General features: G+C 40.3%; 1 protein-coding gene across 1 annotated transcript in view; it reads right to left on the bottom strand.

Annotated features, from left to right (window-relative positions):
- ARFGEF3 (ARFGEF family member 3) overlaps window positions 1-16,744 on the bottom strand; it is a gene marked incomplete at its 5' end in the record, with an annotated part of 187,936 nt that overhangs the window by 13,125 nt on the left and 158,067 nt on the right. Inside the window, 6 exons of the mRNA XM_081250676.1 lie at window positions 6,417-6,538; window positions 8,312-8,443; window positions 8,682-8,784; window positions 9,561-9,675; window positions 11,261-11,437; window positions 13,449-13,577. Of these exons, the coding sequence (XP_081106802.1) occupies window positions 6,417-6,538; window positions 8,312-8,443; window positions 8,682-8,784; window positions 9,561-9,675; window positions 11,261-11,437; window positions 13,449-13,577 (778 nt within the window). The remainder of the gene's footprint in view (window positions 1-6,416; window positions 6,539-8,311; window positions 8,444-8,681; window positions 8,785-9,560; window positions 9,676-11,260; window positions 11,438-13,448; window positions 13,578-16,744) is intronic.

Here is a 16,744-nt window from a genome sequence, read left to right as displayed (position 1 = left end):
TTTACCAGTGAACTTTTCCATTCATAGTTTTCTTGTTTTCAGTTGTGGCTTTTTGTTTTCTGCTTAGAGAAGTTCCTTTAGCATTTGTTGCAAAGCTGGTCTGGTGGTGCTGAATTCTCTTAGCTTTTGCTTGTCTGTAAAGCTTTTGATTTCTCTGCCAAATCTGAATGAGAGCCTCGCTGGGTAGAATATTCTTGGTTGTAGGTTTTTCCCTTCCATCACTTTATAATCCCACTCCCTTCTGGCCTGCAGAGTTTCTGCTGAGAAATCAGCTGATAACCTTATGGGAATTCCCTTGTAGGTTGTTTCTTTTCCCTTGTTGCTTTTAATATTTTTTTCTTTAATTTTTGTCAGTTTGATTACTATGTGTCTCATTGTGTTCCTCCTTGGGTTTATCCTGCCTGGGACTCTGCATTTTCTGGACTTGGGTGACTGTTTCTTTTCCTATGTTAGGGAAGTTTTTAGCTTATCTCTTCAAATATTTTCTTAGGTCCTTTCTCTTCTCCTTCTGGGGCCCCTATAATGTGAATGTTGGTGCATTTAATGTTGTCCCAGAGGTCTCTTAGGCTGTCCTCCTTTCTTTTCATTCTTTTTTCTTTATTCTGTTCCACAGCGGTGATTTCCATCATTCTGTATTCCAGCTCACTTATCTATTCTTCTGCCCCAGTTATTCTACTATTGATTCCTTCTAGTGTATTTTTCATTTCAGTTATTATATTGTTTGTTTGTTCTTTAGTTCTTCTATGTCTTTGTTTCTTGTATCTACTCAATCTGTGCCTCTATTCTTTTTTTCAACATCTTGGACATCTTTACTGTCATTACTCTGAATTCTTTTTTAGGCAGATTGACTAGCCTCCACTTCACTTAGTTGTTCTTCTGGGGTTTTATCTTGTTCTTTCATCTGGGACATATTCCTTTGCCATATCATTTTGTCTGACTTTGTGACTGCAGTTTCCATTCCACAGGCTGCAGGGTTGTCCTTCTTGCTTCTGCTCTCTGCCCCCTGGTGGATGAGGCTGTCTAAGAGACCTGTGCAGGCTTCCTGGTGGGAGGGACTGGTACCTGTCCACTGGTGGGTGGAGCTGGATCTCTTCCCTCTGGTGGGCAGGGCCATGTCAGGGGGTGTGTTTATCAAGCAGCTATTTATTCAGGAAGACTTTAAGCAGCCTGCCTGCTGATGGGTGGGGCTGTGTTCCTTCCCTGTTGGTTCTTTGGCCTGAGGCATCCCAGCACTGGAGCCTACAGGCTGTTGGGTGGGGCCAGGTCTTGGTGAGAAAATGGCAGCCTCCAAGAGTGCTCACACCAATGAATATTCACCAGAACTGCTGCCACCAGTGTCCTTGTCCCTGCAGTGAACCAGAGCCACCCCCCACCCTCAACTCTGTAGGAGACCCTCCGATACTAGCAGGTAAGTCTGACCAGTCTCTTATGAGGTCTCTGCTTTTTTCCCTGGGTACTGTGCATGAGACCCTGTGTGCGCCCTCCAAGAGTGGAGTTTATGTCTCCTCCAGTCCTGTGGAATTCCTGTGATCAAACCCCGCTGGCCTTCAAAGCCAGATTCTCTGGGGGCTCCTCCTCCAGACCCCCAGGCTGGGGAGCCTGATGTGGGCCTCAGACCTTTCACTCCTATGCGAGAACTTCTGTGGTATAATTGTTTTTTCAGTTTGTGGGTTGCCCACCTGGTGTGTGTGGGCTTTGATTTTATCACGATTGTGCCCCTGTTACTGTCTCATTGTGGCTGCTTCTTTGTCTTTGGATGTAGGGTATCTTTTTTGGTAGGTTCCAGCATTTATTTCACAGTGGTTGTTCAGCAGTTAGTTGTGATTTTGGTTTTCCCATAAGAAGGGGTGAGCTCATGTCCTTCTACTCAACCATCTTCAAACCCAAAGCTTTTTAGAATCTTTTTGAAGTTGGTTTATAGGCACCAAATCAGTTTTCCAGGATTAAAAATGTTAATGCTTTAGGTACATATGTATAAAAGCTTTAGTGCTTCCAGTGTGTGAGATAGAGAAGGTCTAAACACTGAAATGTTTTTTAACTTTAGAGGTATTATGGGGCTAATATTTTCAAAGAAAGAAATTAAAGAAATTGATAATTTAATTTGCAGCCTTCTATAACAAACCTAGGAGAGAAAACAGCATTCACTCAGCACAGGCTAATTCCTTTCTGCATCCTTTTCTGCCAGCACAGACGTGGGACTTGTTTGTGGGCCTTGGTTGTGCATTTGGGGGAGAGAGTGAATGCTCCCTAGACATCTGGCCAGATCGCCTGGTTGAGAAGCAGGTGCAACCCACCAGTCATGACAACTTCCTAATCAGGGCACAGCCCTGATAAGGCAACATTAGAAGTGAATGCTCACATTTTGGTGATTCAGCCCCTTTTGTTTGGCTGGATTCCTGTACTAAGAAAACATTCTCAATTCCAATTTCAACATTTTAATTCACCAATGTGGTTTTGGGTTTATGGTTTTCCATTCTTTTCACTGCTCTTAGAATTTCATGAAAATAGCTTATGCCATGATGTTGCAAACTAATTCCCATAACTGGATAATGACAAAATTACAACTCATTCATACTACTGATTTCCAAAGTCAAACTGTTACATTAATACTTAAAAAAATTTTTATTGGAGTATAGTTGATTTACAATATCATTAGTTTCAGGTGTACAGCAAAGTGCATCAGTTACTATATCTCATACATATTACATATATACCTATATCTCCTTTTAAGATTCTGTTCCCATATAGGTCACTACAGAGTATTGAGTTCCCTGTGCTATACAGTAGGTTCTTATTAGTTATCTATTTTATGTATAGTAGTGTATATATGTCAATCCCGATCTCTCTCTCCCCCCTCCCTTTCCCCCCTGGTAACCATTAGTTTGTTTTCTACATCTGTGACTCTATTTCTGTTTTGTAAATAAGTTCATTTGTACCATTTTTTAAGACCATGAATTTAAAAATTACTTTTGTAACTAGCAGGAAAAATATTTTAACTCGCAAAAAAGAACAAAAATCCTCCCATACATTTTTTAAAGGTTGATTTTGACCTTCATGTAGTGGTATCTCAAAACATCATACTTTCAGCAAAAATGGAATATGTACAAAGGGCTCACAAACAGTAACCCCTTCTAACATATCACTTAAGCAACTTTTTTGTGGTAAAATATATATAACCTGATGTTACCATTTTAACCATTTTTAAAAGTTCAATTCAGTAGCATTAAGTACATGCACAATGTTGTGTAACCATCACCACTATCTATTTCTAGAACTTTTTCATCATCACAAACAGAAACTCTGAACCCATTAAATGGTAACTCCCCATCCCCTCCCAATTCTCCCACCATAGAAGTTACTTGAGGTATTAGGAGACCTGAATATGCACTCTTTTGAAGAAGCAGGCTGTGAAAGCCACCAATTTGGTCTAGTGCTTCATGTCCACAACTACAGGACACTAACTAAGAAGGGAAATCCTGTCACTTATCACTGGGCTGGCCTCCCCACTATACCTTAAATCTTCAAGGGACAGGGCAGTGCCTTTCTCATCTTCTTGTCCCAGGGCAAATGTATGCTGAGAGAAGCATTCAAAACAAACCAAAATAACAAAAACCAGATTAGTTCTGAGTGCAGGTGCCTGGAAGAAATGGTCTCCTTGAGCAGTGGCTCTGACACTTCAACCCCATCCTGCTGGCAGCCTGGACTCCTGAACCTTCAGAAGTCATCTGTTGGTGGACACTTAGGTTGCTTCCATGTCTGGGCTACTGTAAATAGAGCTGCAGTGAACATTGTGGTACATGCCTCTTTTTGAATTATGGTTTTCTCAGGGTATATGCCCAGTAGTGGGATTGCTGGGTCATATGGTAGTTCTATTTTTAGTTTTTTAAGGAACCTCCATACTGTTCTCCATAGTGGCTGTATCAATTTACATTCCCACCAACAGTGCAAGAGGGTTCCCTTTTCTCCACACCCTCTCCAGCATTTATTATTTGTAGATTTTTTGATGATGGCCATTCTGACCAGTATGAGATGGTATCTCATTGTAGTTCTGATTTGCATTTCTCTATGATTAATGATGTTGAGCATTCTTTCATGTGTTTGTTGGCAGTCTGTATATCTTCTTTGGAGAAATGTCTATTTAGGTCTTCTGCCCATTTTTGGATTGGGTTGTTTGTTTTTTTGCTATTGAGCTGCATGAGCTGCTTGTAAATTTTGGAGATTAATCCTTTGTCAGTTGCTTCATTTGCAAATATTTTCTCCCATTCTGAGGGTTGTCTTTTGGTCTTGTTTATGGTGTCCTTTGCTGTGCAAAAGCTTTTAAGTTTCATTAGGATATGGGGAGGGAGAAGGGTAAGCTGGGACGAAGTGAGAGAGTGGCAAGGACATATATACACTACCAAATGTAAAATAGATAGCTAGTGGGAAGCAGCCGAATAGCACAGGGAGATCAGCTTGGTGCTTTGTGACCACCTAGAGGGGTGGAATAGGGAGGGAGGGAGATGCAAGAGGGAAGAGATATGGGAACTTACGTATATGTATAACTGATTCACTTTGTTACAAAGCAGAAACTAACACACCATTGTAAAGCAATTATACTCCATAAAGATGTTAAAACAAACAAACCAACCAACCCAGATTTCTTTTTACTTAAATGTTGCAATCTGGTTTTAGTTCCAGTCTTTTTTTCCCCATGGGTGATTTTAATGTGGACCTCTGAGGACACACCCGACCAGCAGATGCACAAACTTTTCTTACATCTAACTCATCTTCTCCTACGTTCTGTGCTAAGAATTGCCCCTGTGAATGAGTGAAATGCAACAACGCAAAATACTTAAAGAATTTTAGAGGATGTTTTAAGGCATAGTGGTTTCTACTAAAGAATTTGTGCTTTTCCTGTTTTACTGAATTTCACTGAGGGGGTAATTGTCTATTAAAAGTACTAAGTAAACTGAGGAACCATGGTGATAAATTTTTAAATCTTAACCTTTTAAAACCATTAAACCAGTAACATAGGAATATTAGGTATCCTATTTTTCCTGTGTTTTATTTATAATGTGAATTCAGCTTATTATTCCTCTCCCCCTTTTTCTCCTTTTACTTCAAAAATTGTTTTAGTGGAATAATTGGCTGAAGGAACTAGAAATAAAAGGAAAACAGGTAAGAAAAGAACTGAAATTTGAAAGTAGATCAACGCTTAAAGCTGTGGAAAGGAGTGCACAATCACTGGTATGCAGAATAGATAAAAATGCCCAACACTTTTGCGTGATTGGCAGTGGAGGGAAGCAGGGCACAGAATTGGGAGGAGTACGTGGGATATTGGTAAAGTTCTACCTCTGAAGTGCAGTGGCAGGTTCATAGTTATTTCACTTTTTATTCATGCTTGATAACCTTTGAACCTTCCACATAGTCTTCTGTATGTACCACACACACTTGACTAAAAAAAATTAGTACCTGGAAATTATTTCACCCAAATAGGTATATTAATCAAACTGCTATGCTACCTGGTAACTTTTGGAAAAATCACACTCTCTCCCTAACATGGAAATGGTCAAGGACACAGGCATTGTGCTCAGCTAGACCTGGTTTTGATTCCAGCTCCCCTGCTTCACAGTCTCCCTGAATGTTTCCTCGTGCACAAGTGGAAGTGTATTACCTACTCCCTGTACTTCATCTATTGCACTCAAATACTTATCATTATTATTAGTGTGTCAGAAGTTTTAAAATGGGAACTTTCAGTCACTGGCTTCATCCTAAACTCTAGGAACAATGTTTTTTTGGCAGGATGATAGTATTTAAAAAGAAAGGGCAAGTTTCTTGTGGCATGCACTGAGCTTTCTGTATCCTAACAGCTGTACTGCTCAGGAGAAGTTAATGATGTATTTCTCACTGAAACAATATGAATCAGGCCTCATATTATTTTTTTTAGAAGGATTATGATATGTATGATGCTATAGATACAGTGAGTTGTGTCCCCCTCTGCCAAATTCATACATGGAAGTCCTAATCCATAGTATCACAGAATGTATACTTGGAAAAAGGGTCTTTAAAGAAATAATTGGATTAATGGGGGCATTAGGATGGGCCTTAATCCAATATGACTGGTGTCCTCCTAAGAGGAGGAAATTTGCACAAAGACATATACAGAGGAAAGACCATGTAAAGACACAGGGAACGGACATTCATCTAGAAGCCAAGGAGGGAGGCCTCAGAAGAAACCAACATGGCTGACACCCTGATCTTGGACTTCTAGGCTCCAGAACTGTGAGAAATTAAATTCCTGTGGTTTAAGCCACCCAGTCTGTGTACTTTGTTATGGCAGCCCTAGCAAATGAACACATGTGAAATTTGGTTAAAATGCTAACAGGATTTTGCTTTCAGAAATGAACTTTCCTATTTATAAGTGCTTGGCTGCTTACCTTTTCTTGGTGTGTCCATTTGGCTTCTCATCAGGAGGGAGTTCAATAATGAGCTGACAGGACTGAGCATGATCAAAGTTGTTTGGAGTCTTTGGGGAGCTCTGGGTGTCCAACATAAACACCTGCACACGTATACAAAGGTACAGGTCAGAGCACCACCATCCTCAACCTGCCTCTGCCAGTGATCAGCTGGATGGCCTTCGGCAAGTGGCTCACTCTTTCTACTCATTTTTTCACCTTTAAAATGAGGTTGGTAATGATTTCCTACTGGTATGTTTGTTGAGAGAATTAAATGAATTAAAATGTGTGTATTGACATATGCAAAGCATTAGAACAGAAGAGTAAATACTCAATAAAAGTTAGCTGCTGGCACGAACAGTAATAACACTACTGCTTCTGCCATGTGACAAGTCATTACACTCCAAATAGCAAGGACTGACATTTAATGTTAGTTAAGAGTAAATAAAAAGGGGCTATGTTTGTAAGAGGTCTTCTCTGCTTTAGGTGTCTGTTGGTACATATTCTAAACAATGCAGGAACAGGAAACTAATTGGGACTTCTCCTGTCAGGGCGGCTGCTGCTCTATTAACAGACAATGGGAGAAGTGACTTAGAAAACAGCAGCCACTTCTCGGATTCTGATCTAAATGCTTTCATTTGACATACACCTTCACTACTTCCCTTTGGAAACCTGAGTATTCTTAAGGAATTTTTTCTTTCCAAATCTTGTTAAATTATCAGATCATTGAATACTGGGTTACCTGAAGAGTAAATATGGGAGAAGGTTTGGGACTGAAGAAGATAGTAATATGAAGAAATGAAAGATTCACGAACTGTTTTCTGCTGTTCTTCTCCATTAACTATTTCAGAACAGGATTCCATTTTCATATTCTTGCTGTGGGTGGAAAGACTGCTGGATGCACATGGGAAAATTCCTCATCTAGTCAGCTGTGAAGGCTTTCTACTTAGAGAGGCCACCCCTTCAGAGGAGGACCACCCTCTTGCCTTCTCTGTTATGGTTCCTGGCCAGAACCCGTGTCCGGGATGTTAGGAATGTGCTCAGCAGATGTGAGTAGTTGAAGGTGGGAGGTTCTTGTCCCACTCTCTGAGTAGAGCTGGGGAAAGCGCTTCAGAAGCCAGACCTGGCAGGAAACTTCTCAACTAATATGGTGAACGTGACTGAGTTCTTTTTGTTGATGGGGCATCCTGGGTTATCAGTGTGCTAAGGGGAAATTCTATTAAGGACTTCCGTAATTTAGTGATTCATTGACTCAAGAAATATTTACTAAGTGCCTTCTCTCTGCCCTGCTGTAGGACTACCAATATACAGAATATGTTCTCTGCTTCTGACTCATCAGCTTACAACCAACTTTTGTGACTTCTGCCATGTGTCAGAAGAAAAAGTCATTGGTACATGGTGATTACTGCACAGATAAGTACATCTTAATTTTACTGATTAGTTAACATTCAACTCAAATTTATTAAACAACTTGTAAATGTTAAGCTCTTTGCTGGGTATGGGAGATATAGGAAAAAAATAAGTTTACCAGTTTTAGACACTCATAGCCTAGCATTAACAATAGTATTTCAGTAACTATTTATAACATAAGTAGTACAAGCCAAGTTATGTATGGAGTGCAGTGGCTGGGTGGAAAGGACCCTTTCTGATCAGTGTACTGGTGGATGTAACAAGCTACAAATGGTGAGAGGACCATAACGCTGTTGACTAGGTTCAAGTGATTTCGGGAAAAGAACAGCAGTGGCCAGAGCTCAGAGCCGGGACACATATGTCCCTAAAGGAAGGAAAGGCAGTGTGGTGATGCACGGCCTTCAGAAACGACCCCTAGCAGTATCTCAAGCTTCCAGAGCCCCTGGGATCCAAAACCCCACCCTTACCTGCTGAGCCATGGCTCGGATGCGCCAGTACTCGGCCTCAGCACTGGGGGAGGAGGACGGGGCCGCCACCCTCACCTGGCAGCCTTCCCCGCTGAAGCTCTCGGTGCCGCTGTGGAAGCAGCCCAGCAGATCCTGGGGAGAAACACAGCAGTCGTTCGCTGGGTGCAGCTGAGTTCATGGCTCCAGGCCCTGTCTTTGATCTACCGCTGTCACTGTGTCTGGGACAAAGTACTGATCCAGCTACCTTGTTCCCACCAAGTGAGACCGCCTGCTACAAGGAGGGAGGCGGAATCCAGGCGACCCAACTTGAGGAGCATCAGGGAGCTGAGGAAGGCTGGAGGTGCCCTGGTCTCTCCTCTGAGTGACTTACCTTCACCGGCTTGAGCGTGGCCGAGAAGGCGTCCTGCAGGGCACAGCAAGCCAGCCTCCACATCTCCTCCGTGAACACGGGGCCCGCTGTCACGAGGACGTACCTGCCAGGAGAAAAAAGGAAAGAAGTTTTGAATTCATATATTTTCTTGTCCCAAAAGGTAGGTAGGTCCTTCCAGACGCGTGCCTAGATTTAGTCTGTAGTTCCAAGTCTTGCTGTCTTTTGTCACGCTTGCCTTCGGCCCATCTGGTATGCCATTGTCCTAATACTACTTCCTAACCCATTTAATGTAAAGAAAATATCAGTGGATCCCCACTACAAATAGGCCGATGTTTAAACTTAGGCTTGCATGTATATATTCTAATTTTCCCATTCCAGCCCAATTTGCCACTACTTCTCTACACATAACAAGATAAAACCCTCTTGCCACTTGTAACTCTTATCTCCATATGTGTGTTCATGCTGTTCTTCTGCTTACAAAGTCGCCACCTAGCGGAAGCTAACCCACCTTGGGAGATCCGACCAAGTGTCATTACTACGGAAGGTCTTGCTGACTGCTCTACTCTCCAGGCATCTCGTCCTTTCATGGCATTTATAGTCCCTCCTTCCTATTATCACTTCTCCCATGACTCTCTTTGTTCTGCCCTTTAGAACAGGTTGTATGCTCCCTGCGGGTAGGGACCTTGGTCACATCACTTTGGGCAGTGGAGCACCCTGTATCATGACTTACACCATAAATATTTGCTGACTGGATGAAATGAAGAGTTTAGTAGCACAGTCATTTTTATAAGTAGACTGCTACCATCAAAGAATTAAATTCCCCTGGATTTCATAATAAAAACTCCAGTTTTGTGGAGAGCCAGGGAACCTTTATGTCACCTAATGCAGGAGCAGCCCACGCGGGAGATGGTTTCTGTGGGCTTGGCCACACACGCCACCAGCAACTCAAAGAGGTCCTTCAGCATGGTGTTGAGCATGCTCTCGTACCTGATGTCTGCAGGAAAATCAAAGCGAGATTGCACTCAGTGGTATTGCAAAGGGAGGGGCTGGACGGCATCTATACTACAGCAAAAGAGGAAAGGCTAAATGATGCAAAAAATATACAAGTATCTGGGAAATAGAACAATGAGAAAACTGGCCATAACAATAACAACAAAAACAAAACACTCATTACAGCAAAAATTATCTTGGTTTTACCTAATTTTAGCTTGTTTCATCCATTTCTAGATATATCAAGATGAAATGCATGTGGCTCACTTTAATGTGTTGATGTACACTTTTCAAAGTATATAATTCCTCTGCTCAGCAAAATAGAACATATACTATTATATAGCCTGAATACTAGCTAGTAAAAATTTTTAATTCTTACAGGGAAAAGATAAAACAAACATTCCTTACAGCTGATCGTTGAATTAGATTGAATTAAATGCTCTTAGTAAACAAAAAATCTTCTCATACCAACTACCACTTCTTGAACCTTTTCAGTTTGGCTTCAGTCTGCATGCTGTCCCCAGACTAAAGAAATTAAGACCTCCCAAAATCACATTCTGTTTGCCCAGTTCAAGGAATATGCCAGTGTTCTTTTCCACAAAGTCCTTGCGATGCCACAGAACCAATTCTCAGTGGAATCCTCAAGGGTCCTGAGCTGTGCAAAGCCAGGACCTGGACAGAAGCTCTACCACTAGGGATGCAGTTAGTGCCTGCATGTGGAAATACCCATTTTTCTTCTTTCTCGATCGGTGTGTTTTTTGCAGGGCAAATTGTCCTTACTAAGCTTAGTGGAGACCCCCATTTCTTATCTTTGCTTTTTGACTCTTCCTTGGGGTCAAATTCTCATGAGTTTCTCTAACCTTGCCAACAAGGGAGCCTCTGACCTTACCTCTTCCCTTAAACTTCTGTATGTCTTTCCCTTTTCTTTATAACCCTTAGGGCTAGTAGCAAGATTCCTCCTGCTCCCAAATTTCCAGATCTTTCCATGGCAAGAATCTATTTCACAAATGCTGCTCCACTGGTACCACAGCTGACATAACAGCTCCCTCTCTGTCTGCTGACTTCAGCATACTATCCACCCCACACTTCCAAATCTTTTTCAAAGTGCCACAGATATTAAGACCCACCTTCCCCCATAATCTGTTAAGTAAAGTAACCTCTTGCCCATAATTTGAGCCTTTTCTAAAACCCTGCCTCTTCCATTTAGCCTCCCCAGATGCAGCAGGACAATAGGATAAACTCTCTCCCTTACCCCCCAGCCTAGAGGGGTATTTCTTCTTTTTTAATTTATTATATACTTGAATTTGCCTCCCCTCTCCTAATGCACAGATATCCTAGACCTCATTAGGTGTTTTATTTTTAGTCACACATGTATTTTAAGCATTCTGTTTGATAATTTTGTAGAGGACACAGGAGTACCAATTTTCTTCTTGACAACCTACTATTAGAAGGCTGGCACTAACCACATAATTCTATTTTAATAATTCCCAGGACAAAAATCATGCACTGGTGTTTACTAAGCACTTCTAGACAATGCTGCTGTCTACTAAACAACTACTCAGCATGAGCTGCTTTGGCACCATAGATACCTGAATGGATGAAGCTTTGAATGTGCTCCACCACCAGCTCACAGGACAGACCAATGGCATGCTTGAAGTTAGCAGAGGCCACGTCCCAGTAAGAATGGTCTTTATGGCTACGGCGAAGCCAAAGGGACATCACAGGAAGGAGAAGGTGAACAACTGCATAGATGCCAAACCCTGGTCCTGAAAAAGAAAGGTCAGCATCAGAATTGTTATCTTAGCACCTCTCCTGCAACAAAATGGCAGCACCAAGTGACGGCAGAGAGCTTCCCACCTCTTTCCTCTTTCGCAGGAGGTCCCCATTCTGAGAAGGAGCAAGGAAAAAGAATTTACCACTGATTGGGAAATATATGGTCTTTGGTGACATTTTTTTTTGTTTCTGCATGATTTTAATTACATAATACATAAATATACTCGTTAAAATTCAAATAATACTGATAAAGTGAAAGTATCACTTGATCAATTCCTTAGTCCCCATAAACATACAAATACATATACACATATAAGAAAAAGTTAACCCTTTGAACTGTAAGTATATTTATATGACACTAAGAGTACATATATTTATATGAAACAAAGAGAAATATAGGGTTTTTAAATTACTTTTATATAAATGGGATAAGGTAAACCTTGGTCTGCATGTTGATTTTTTGCCCATAACAGTTACAAGTTAGAGATCATTCTGTGTCAGCAAATTAGATATTCCTCATTTTTATTACCACATACTGTTCCAAACTATTCAAACTGTATATGCATTAGTTTACTTATCCATTCCCTTACTGATGGAAATTTAAGATGTTTCTATATTTTGCTTTATGAACAACACTGTAATAAAAATATTTGTGGAAATGTTGATGGATTTTTAAAATTCTGACTACAAAAGCAAGGTATCCTTTTCATAATAAACACAGAAAACACGAGAATATAAAGAAGAAGAAAATAATATTTTGATGTATTTCCTTCTAGTACTTTTTGAATGTATTATCTTTGGGTGTATGTGTATATTTATAAATGTTTCTCATAAAGTAGAGATTGTACTCCACGCTATATATATTTTAACATAACGCCCTATAAACAATTATTGATGTCATTAAATATTATTCAGATATTCATTTTAATGCCTGTAGATATTTACATGCTTTTACCATAACTTATTTAACCCATTTAGGGTGTTCATAATTATTTTGGTATTCAAGATGCTTAATCAAACATCATTATATATAGAATGTTATCTTTATTACTGTTAATTTCCTTTGATAGATTTCTAGAAGTAGAATTATTGGGCTAAAATGCTCTTCATACACACTGAGTAGTAGAAAATGATACTGACCAATATAACAGATTTAGAAATAGTGGCATATTAATTAATTCTATAAGATACCTGCTTATTCTTGGAGAGAAAGTCTTTAAATTTTTAATGTGTAGGAGTAGCTATAATGGTGTTCCTGAAAAAAATTCTGATATAAACTTTGCTATGGATCTTAAAACAGTATCACTTATCAAGTCTTCATCAGTTTACACTGAATACAAAACTCCTCTTATTACTCGAGAATTAAACTAGTGGTTTCATTGGTGGTTCTGATTCTGTTAGTGAAAACCAAAATTTCTATAAAAAATTTCTCCAATCTTGGGAAAATTTGGATGAGTAAGTGTGCATGCTAACCTTGACTAGTTCAGAACAAGAAATAAATTCCCAAGGGCCATTTCCTGTACTATCAGGAACTCACTAGATGTCTTTTCCCAAATATAATCACCTATGACCCTTATACAATTAAGATGTTGCTGTCTTCATATATTTGAGTGGTTGGTTCATGTCAGTGGTAGACCTGTTAAGCCCTCCTGACAGCCCTGGGGCCAGGAGTATATGAGACCCAGCCACAGAGGAAGGCTGTAACCATAGAACAGAGCAAAGCCAACTGGCTCAAGGGGACATTGCTACCACAGCATTGGCCTGAATATAGTGGGGTTCTACACATTCACCTACCTGGCCACCACCCATTATTTATAAATGGACTGGTGGGAAACCCATAAACAATACAAGGACATGTCTTAAATGTTCAACAAATATATATATCGAGCATCTATTATGCTCTCTGGGGTTACATCAGTGAAACAGACACTCATACAAATACCTTCCTGAAAAAAGTTATATGTATAACAAACTCCCTCGAAAGACAGACATAGAAATATTTACCAGGTGTTTTGGTAACATCTCTCAACAGCTCAAAGAGCAAATCCAAGGTCGGGGGTTGGTGCTGACGTGGACAGTTAGACACAGCTGCTGTGAGCTGCTCCAGCAGGATGATCCAGACTTCTATCAGACCTGGAAACCAAAAGCAGACCTCTGTGAAATTTGGTCAAATATAATACAGAATCATCACAAGACCAAACTAAACACTATATATAAAAGGCTTCTGAAAACTACCAGGCGCTATATGGGTATAAGGCATCACCCTGTAAGGTAGCCCTCAGTGCCTATAAGCATGGATAAATTATGATTTACATGTTCTGACAAAGTCAAAGAAAAAAAAATACTGTTCAAGTGTCTTCCTTATTCCCCTTCAAGGTGATGTGGTATGTAAATTCTACTACATGAAATAATTGTTAGATTCATTGGAAGTTGATGATAGCAAAGTAATAATATCCTTTCAGTTCCATCACTTTAATCCTTTAAAAAAATTATTATAAATATATATATCACAAAAATTGCCATTTTAACCATTTTTACATGTGTAATTCAGTAGTATTAATTACACATATGATGTTGTGCAACCATCATTACAATTAATTTCCAAGACTTTTTCATTACCTCAAAGAGAAACTATAACCAGTAAGCAACAACTTTGCATTCTCCACATCACTCCAGCACCTGCTAAACTGTGCCTGGCTTATTTCACTTAGCATAATGTTTTCAAGGTACATCCATGTTGTGGCATTTATCATAACTTCATTCCTTTTTATGGATGAATTATATTCCATTGTATGTATATACCACAGTTTGTTTACTGAGGTACAAAAGTATTTAGAGTGGAATATACAAAATAGCTCACTCTATATCTTATTTTAATACTTCTAATTTTCCAGCAAAAGAAACTATGAGAAGATGCAATGTTGAAATATTCCCATTAAAAAAAACCTACTTCCCCAATTTTGAATATCCCCATTAATAGGAGCCAAAACCAAAGTCATGGACAATAAATATAAGAAAACCAGGTGACAAGAAATTCTCATGAACCTCAAAATATAAGTGGGGGTGGACAAGCTAATTAATAGGATATGCAGGGGAAAGAAAAACATGTTATACACTACTCTAAGGGGAGCAACCAATAAAATCCAAGTGGAAAACTCTACGTGACAAAGAACCTCACTTCTTCAACAAATAAATTGCAAAGACGTAAAAGAGAGTTAGAGAGGAAAATCTATAGATTGACAAGGACTTAAGAGGTGGAGCAGCCAAACATGTACTGTAGATCTTACATGAATCTTGAAAATTAACTGATATGTATAAGAAAATTGGCAAATTGGCTCTAAGTTAAAAATAGCTGAAGCCACCTCAGATGTGAATCCAGGCCTGTCAAGCCCAGGTGGAGTCCCTGGCACGCTGGGCAGTGCAAATGGCCTGGCTCTGACTCTGAGAACACCAGGCTGCCCTGTGCACCTGAGGCCACTGCCCTGCCCCTCTGGCGCCTCTGGGTCCCCATTGCCATGCACCAGCCAGGCGGTTCCAGGGATTTGGATGTCCGTGTCTTTGGGTGACCATTACTTCGCCTGCCACATGCTTGCGGGATCTTGGTACCCAGGCCGAAGGTCAGGCCTGAGCTCCTGTGGTGGGACCTCCGAGTCCAAACCTCTGGCCTAACAGAGAACCTCAGACCCCAGGGAATATCAATGGGAGTAAGGCCTCACAGAGGTCCTCATCTCAGCACCAAGACCCAGCTCTATCCAACTACCTGCAAACTCCAGTGCTGGATGTCTCAGGCCAAACAACCAGTAAGACAGGAATACAGAAGCACCCATCAAAAAACAAAATTGAATGACAAAAAAATATGTTACAGACGAAGAAGTAAGGTAAAAACCTACAACACCAAATAAATGAAGATGAAATAGGCAACCTACCTGAAAAAGAATTCAGAGTAATGATAGTAAAGATGACCTAAAATCTCAGAAACAGAAGGAGAAAATACAAGAAACATTTAACAAGGATCTAGAAGAACTAAAGAGCAAACAAACAGTGGTGAACAACACAATTACTGAAATTAAAAATACTCTAGAAGGAATCAATAACAGAATAACTGAGGCAGAAGAACAGATAAGTGAGCTGGAAGATAAAATGGTGGAAATAAGTGCCAGGGAGCAGAATAAAGAAAACAGAATGAAAAGAATTGAGGACAGTCTCAGAGACCTCTGGGACAATATTAAATGCACCAACATTCAAATTATAGGGGTTCCAGAAGAAGAGGAGAAAAAGAAAGGGTCTGAGAAAATATTTGAAGAGATTATAGTTGAAAACTTCCCTAACATGGGAAAGGAAATAGTCAATCAAGTCCAGGAAGCACAGAGAGTTGCATACAGGATAAACCCAAAGAGAAACATGCTGAGACACATATTAATCAAACTATCAAGAATTAAATACAAAGAAAAATATTAAAAGCAGCAAGGGAAAAGCAACAAATAACATACAAGGGAATCTCCATAAGGTTAACAGCTGATCTTTCAGCAGAAACTCTGCAAGCCAGAGGGAGTGACAGGACATATTTAAAGTGATGAAAGGGAAAAACCTACAACAAAGATTACTCTACCCAGCAAGGATCTCATTCAGATTCAATGGAGAAATTAAAACCTTTACAGACAAACAAAAGCTAAGAGAATTCAGCACCACCAAACCACCTTTCAAACAAATGCTAGAGGAACTTCTCTAGGCAGGAAACACAAGAGAAGGAAAAGACCTACAATAAAAAACCCAAAACAATTAAGGAAATGGCAATAGGAACATACATATCAATAATTACCTTAAATGTAAATGGATTAAATGCTCCAACCAAAAGACATAGACTGGCTGAATGGATAAAAAAACAAGACCCATACATATGCTGTCTCCAAGAGACTCACTTCAGACCTAGGGACACATACACACTGAAAGTGAAGGGATGGAAAAAGAGATTCCATGCAAATGGAAATCAAAAGAAAGCTGGAGGGACTACCCTAGTGGTGCAGTGGTTAAGAATCCGCTTGCCAATGCAGGGCACATGGGTTCAATCCCTGGTCTGGGAAGATCCCACATACCATGGAGCAACTAAGCCCATGCACCACAACTACTGAGGCTGTGTTCTACAGACCGAGAGCCACAACTACTGAGCCCATGTGCCACAACTACTGAAGCCCGTGTGCCTAGAGCCTGTGCTCTGCAACAAGAGAAGCCACCACAATGAGAAGCCCGAGCACCGCAATGAAGAGTAGCCCCTGCTCGCCGCAACTAGAGAAAGCCAGCGC

The sequence above is a fragment of the Mesoplodon bidens genome (assembly GCF_964165515.1).
Source record: "Mesoplodon bidens genome assembly, chromosome: 12".
Lineage (NCBI taxonomy): Eukaryota > Metazoa > Chordata > Mammalia > Artiodactyla > Ziphiidae > Mesoplodon > Mesoplodon bidens.
Note: the sequence above shows the minus strand (reverse complement) of the source record. Positions and strands in the feature narration are given on the sequence as shown.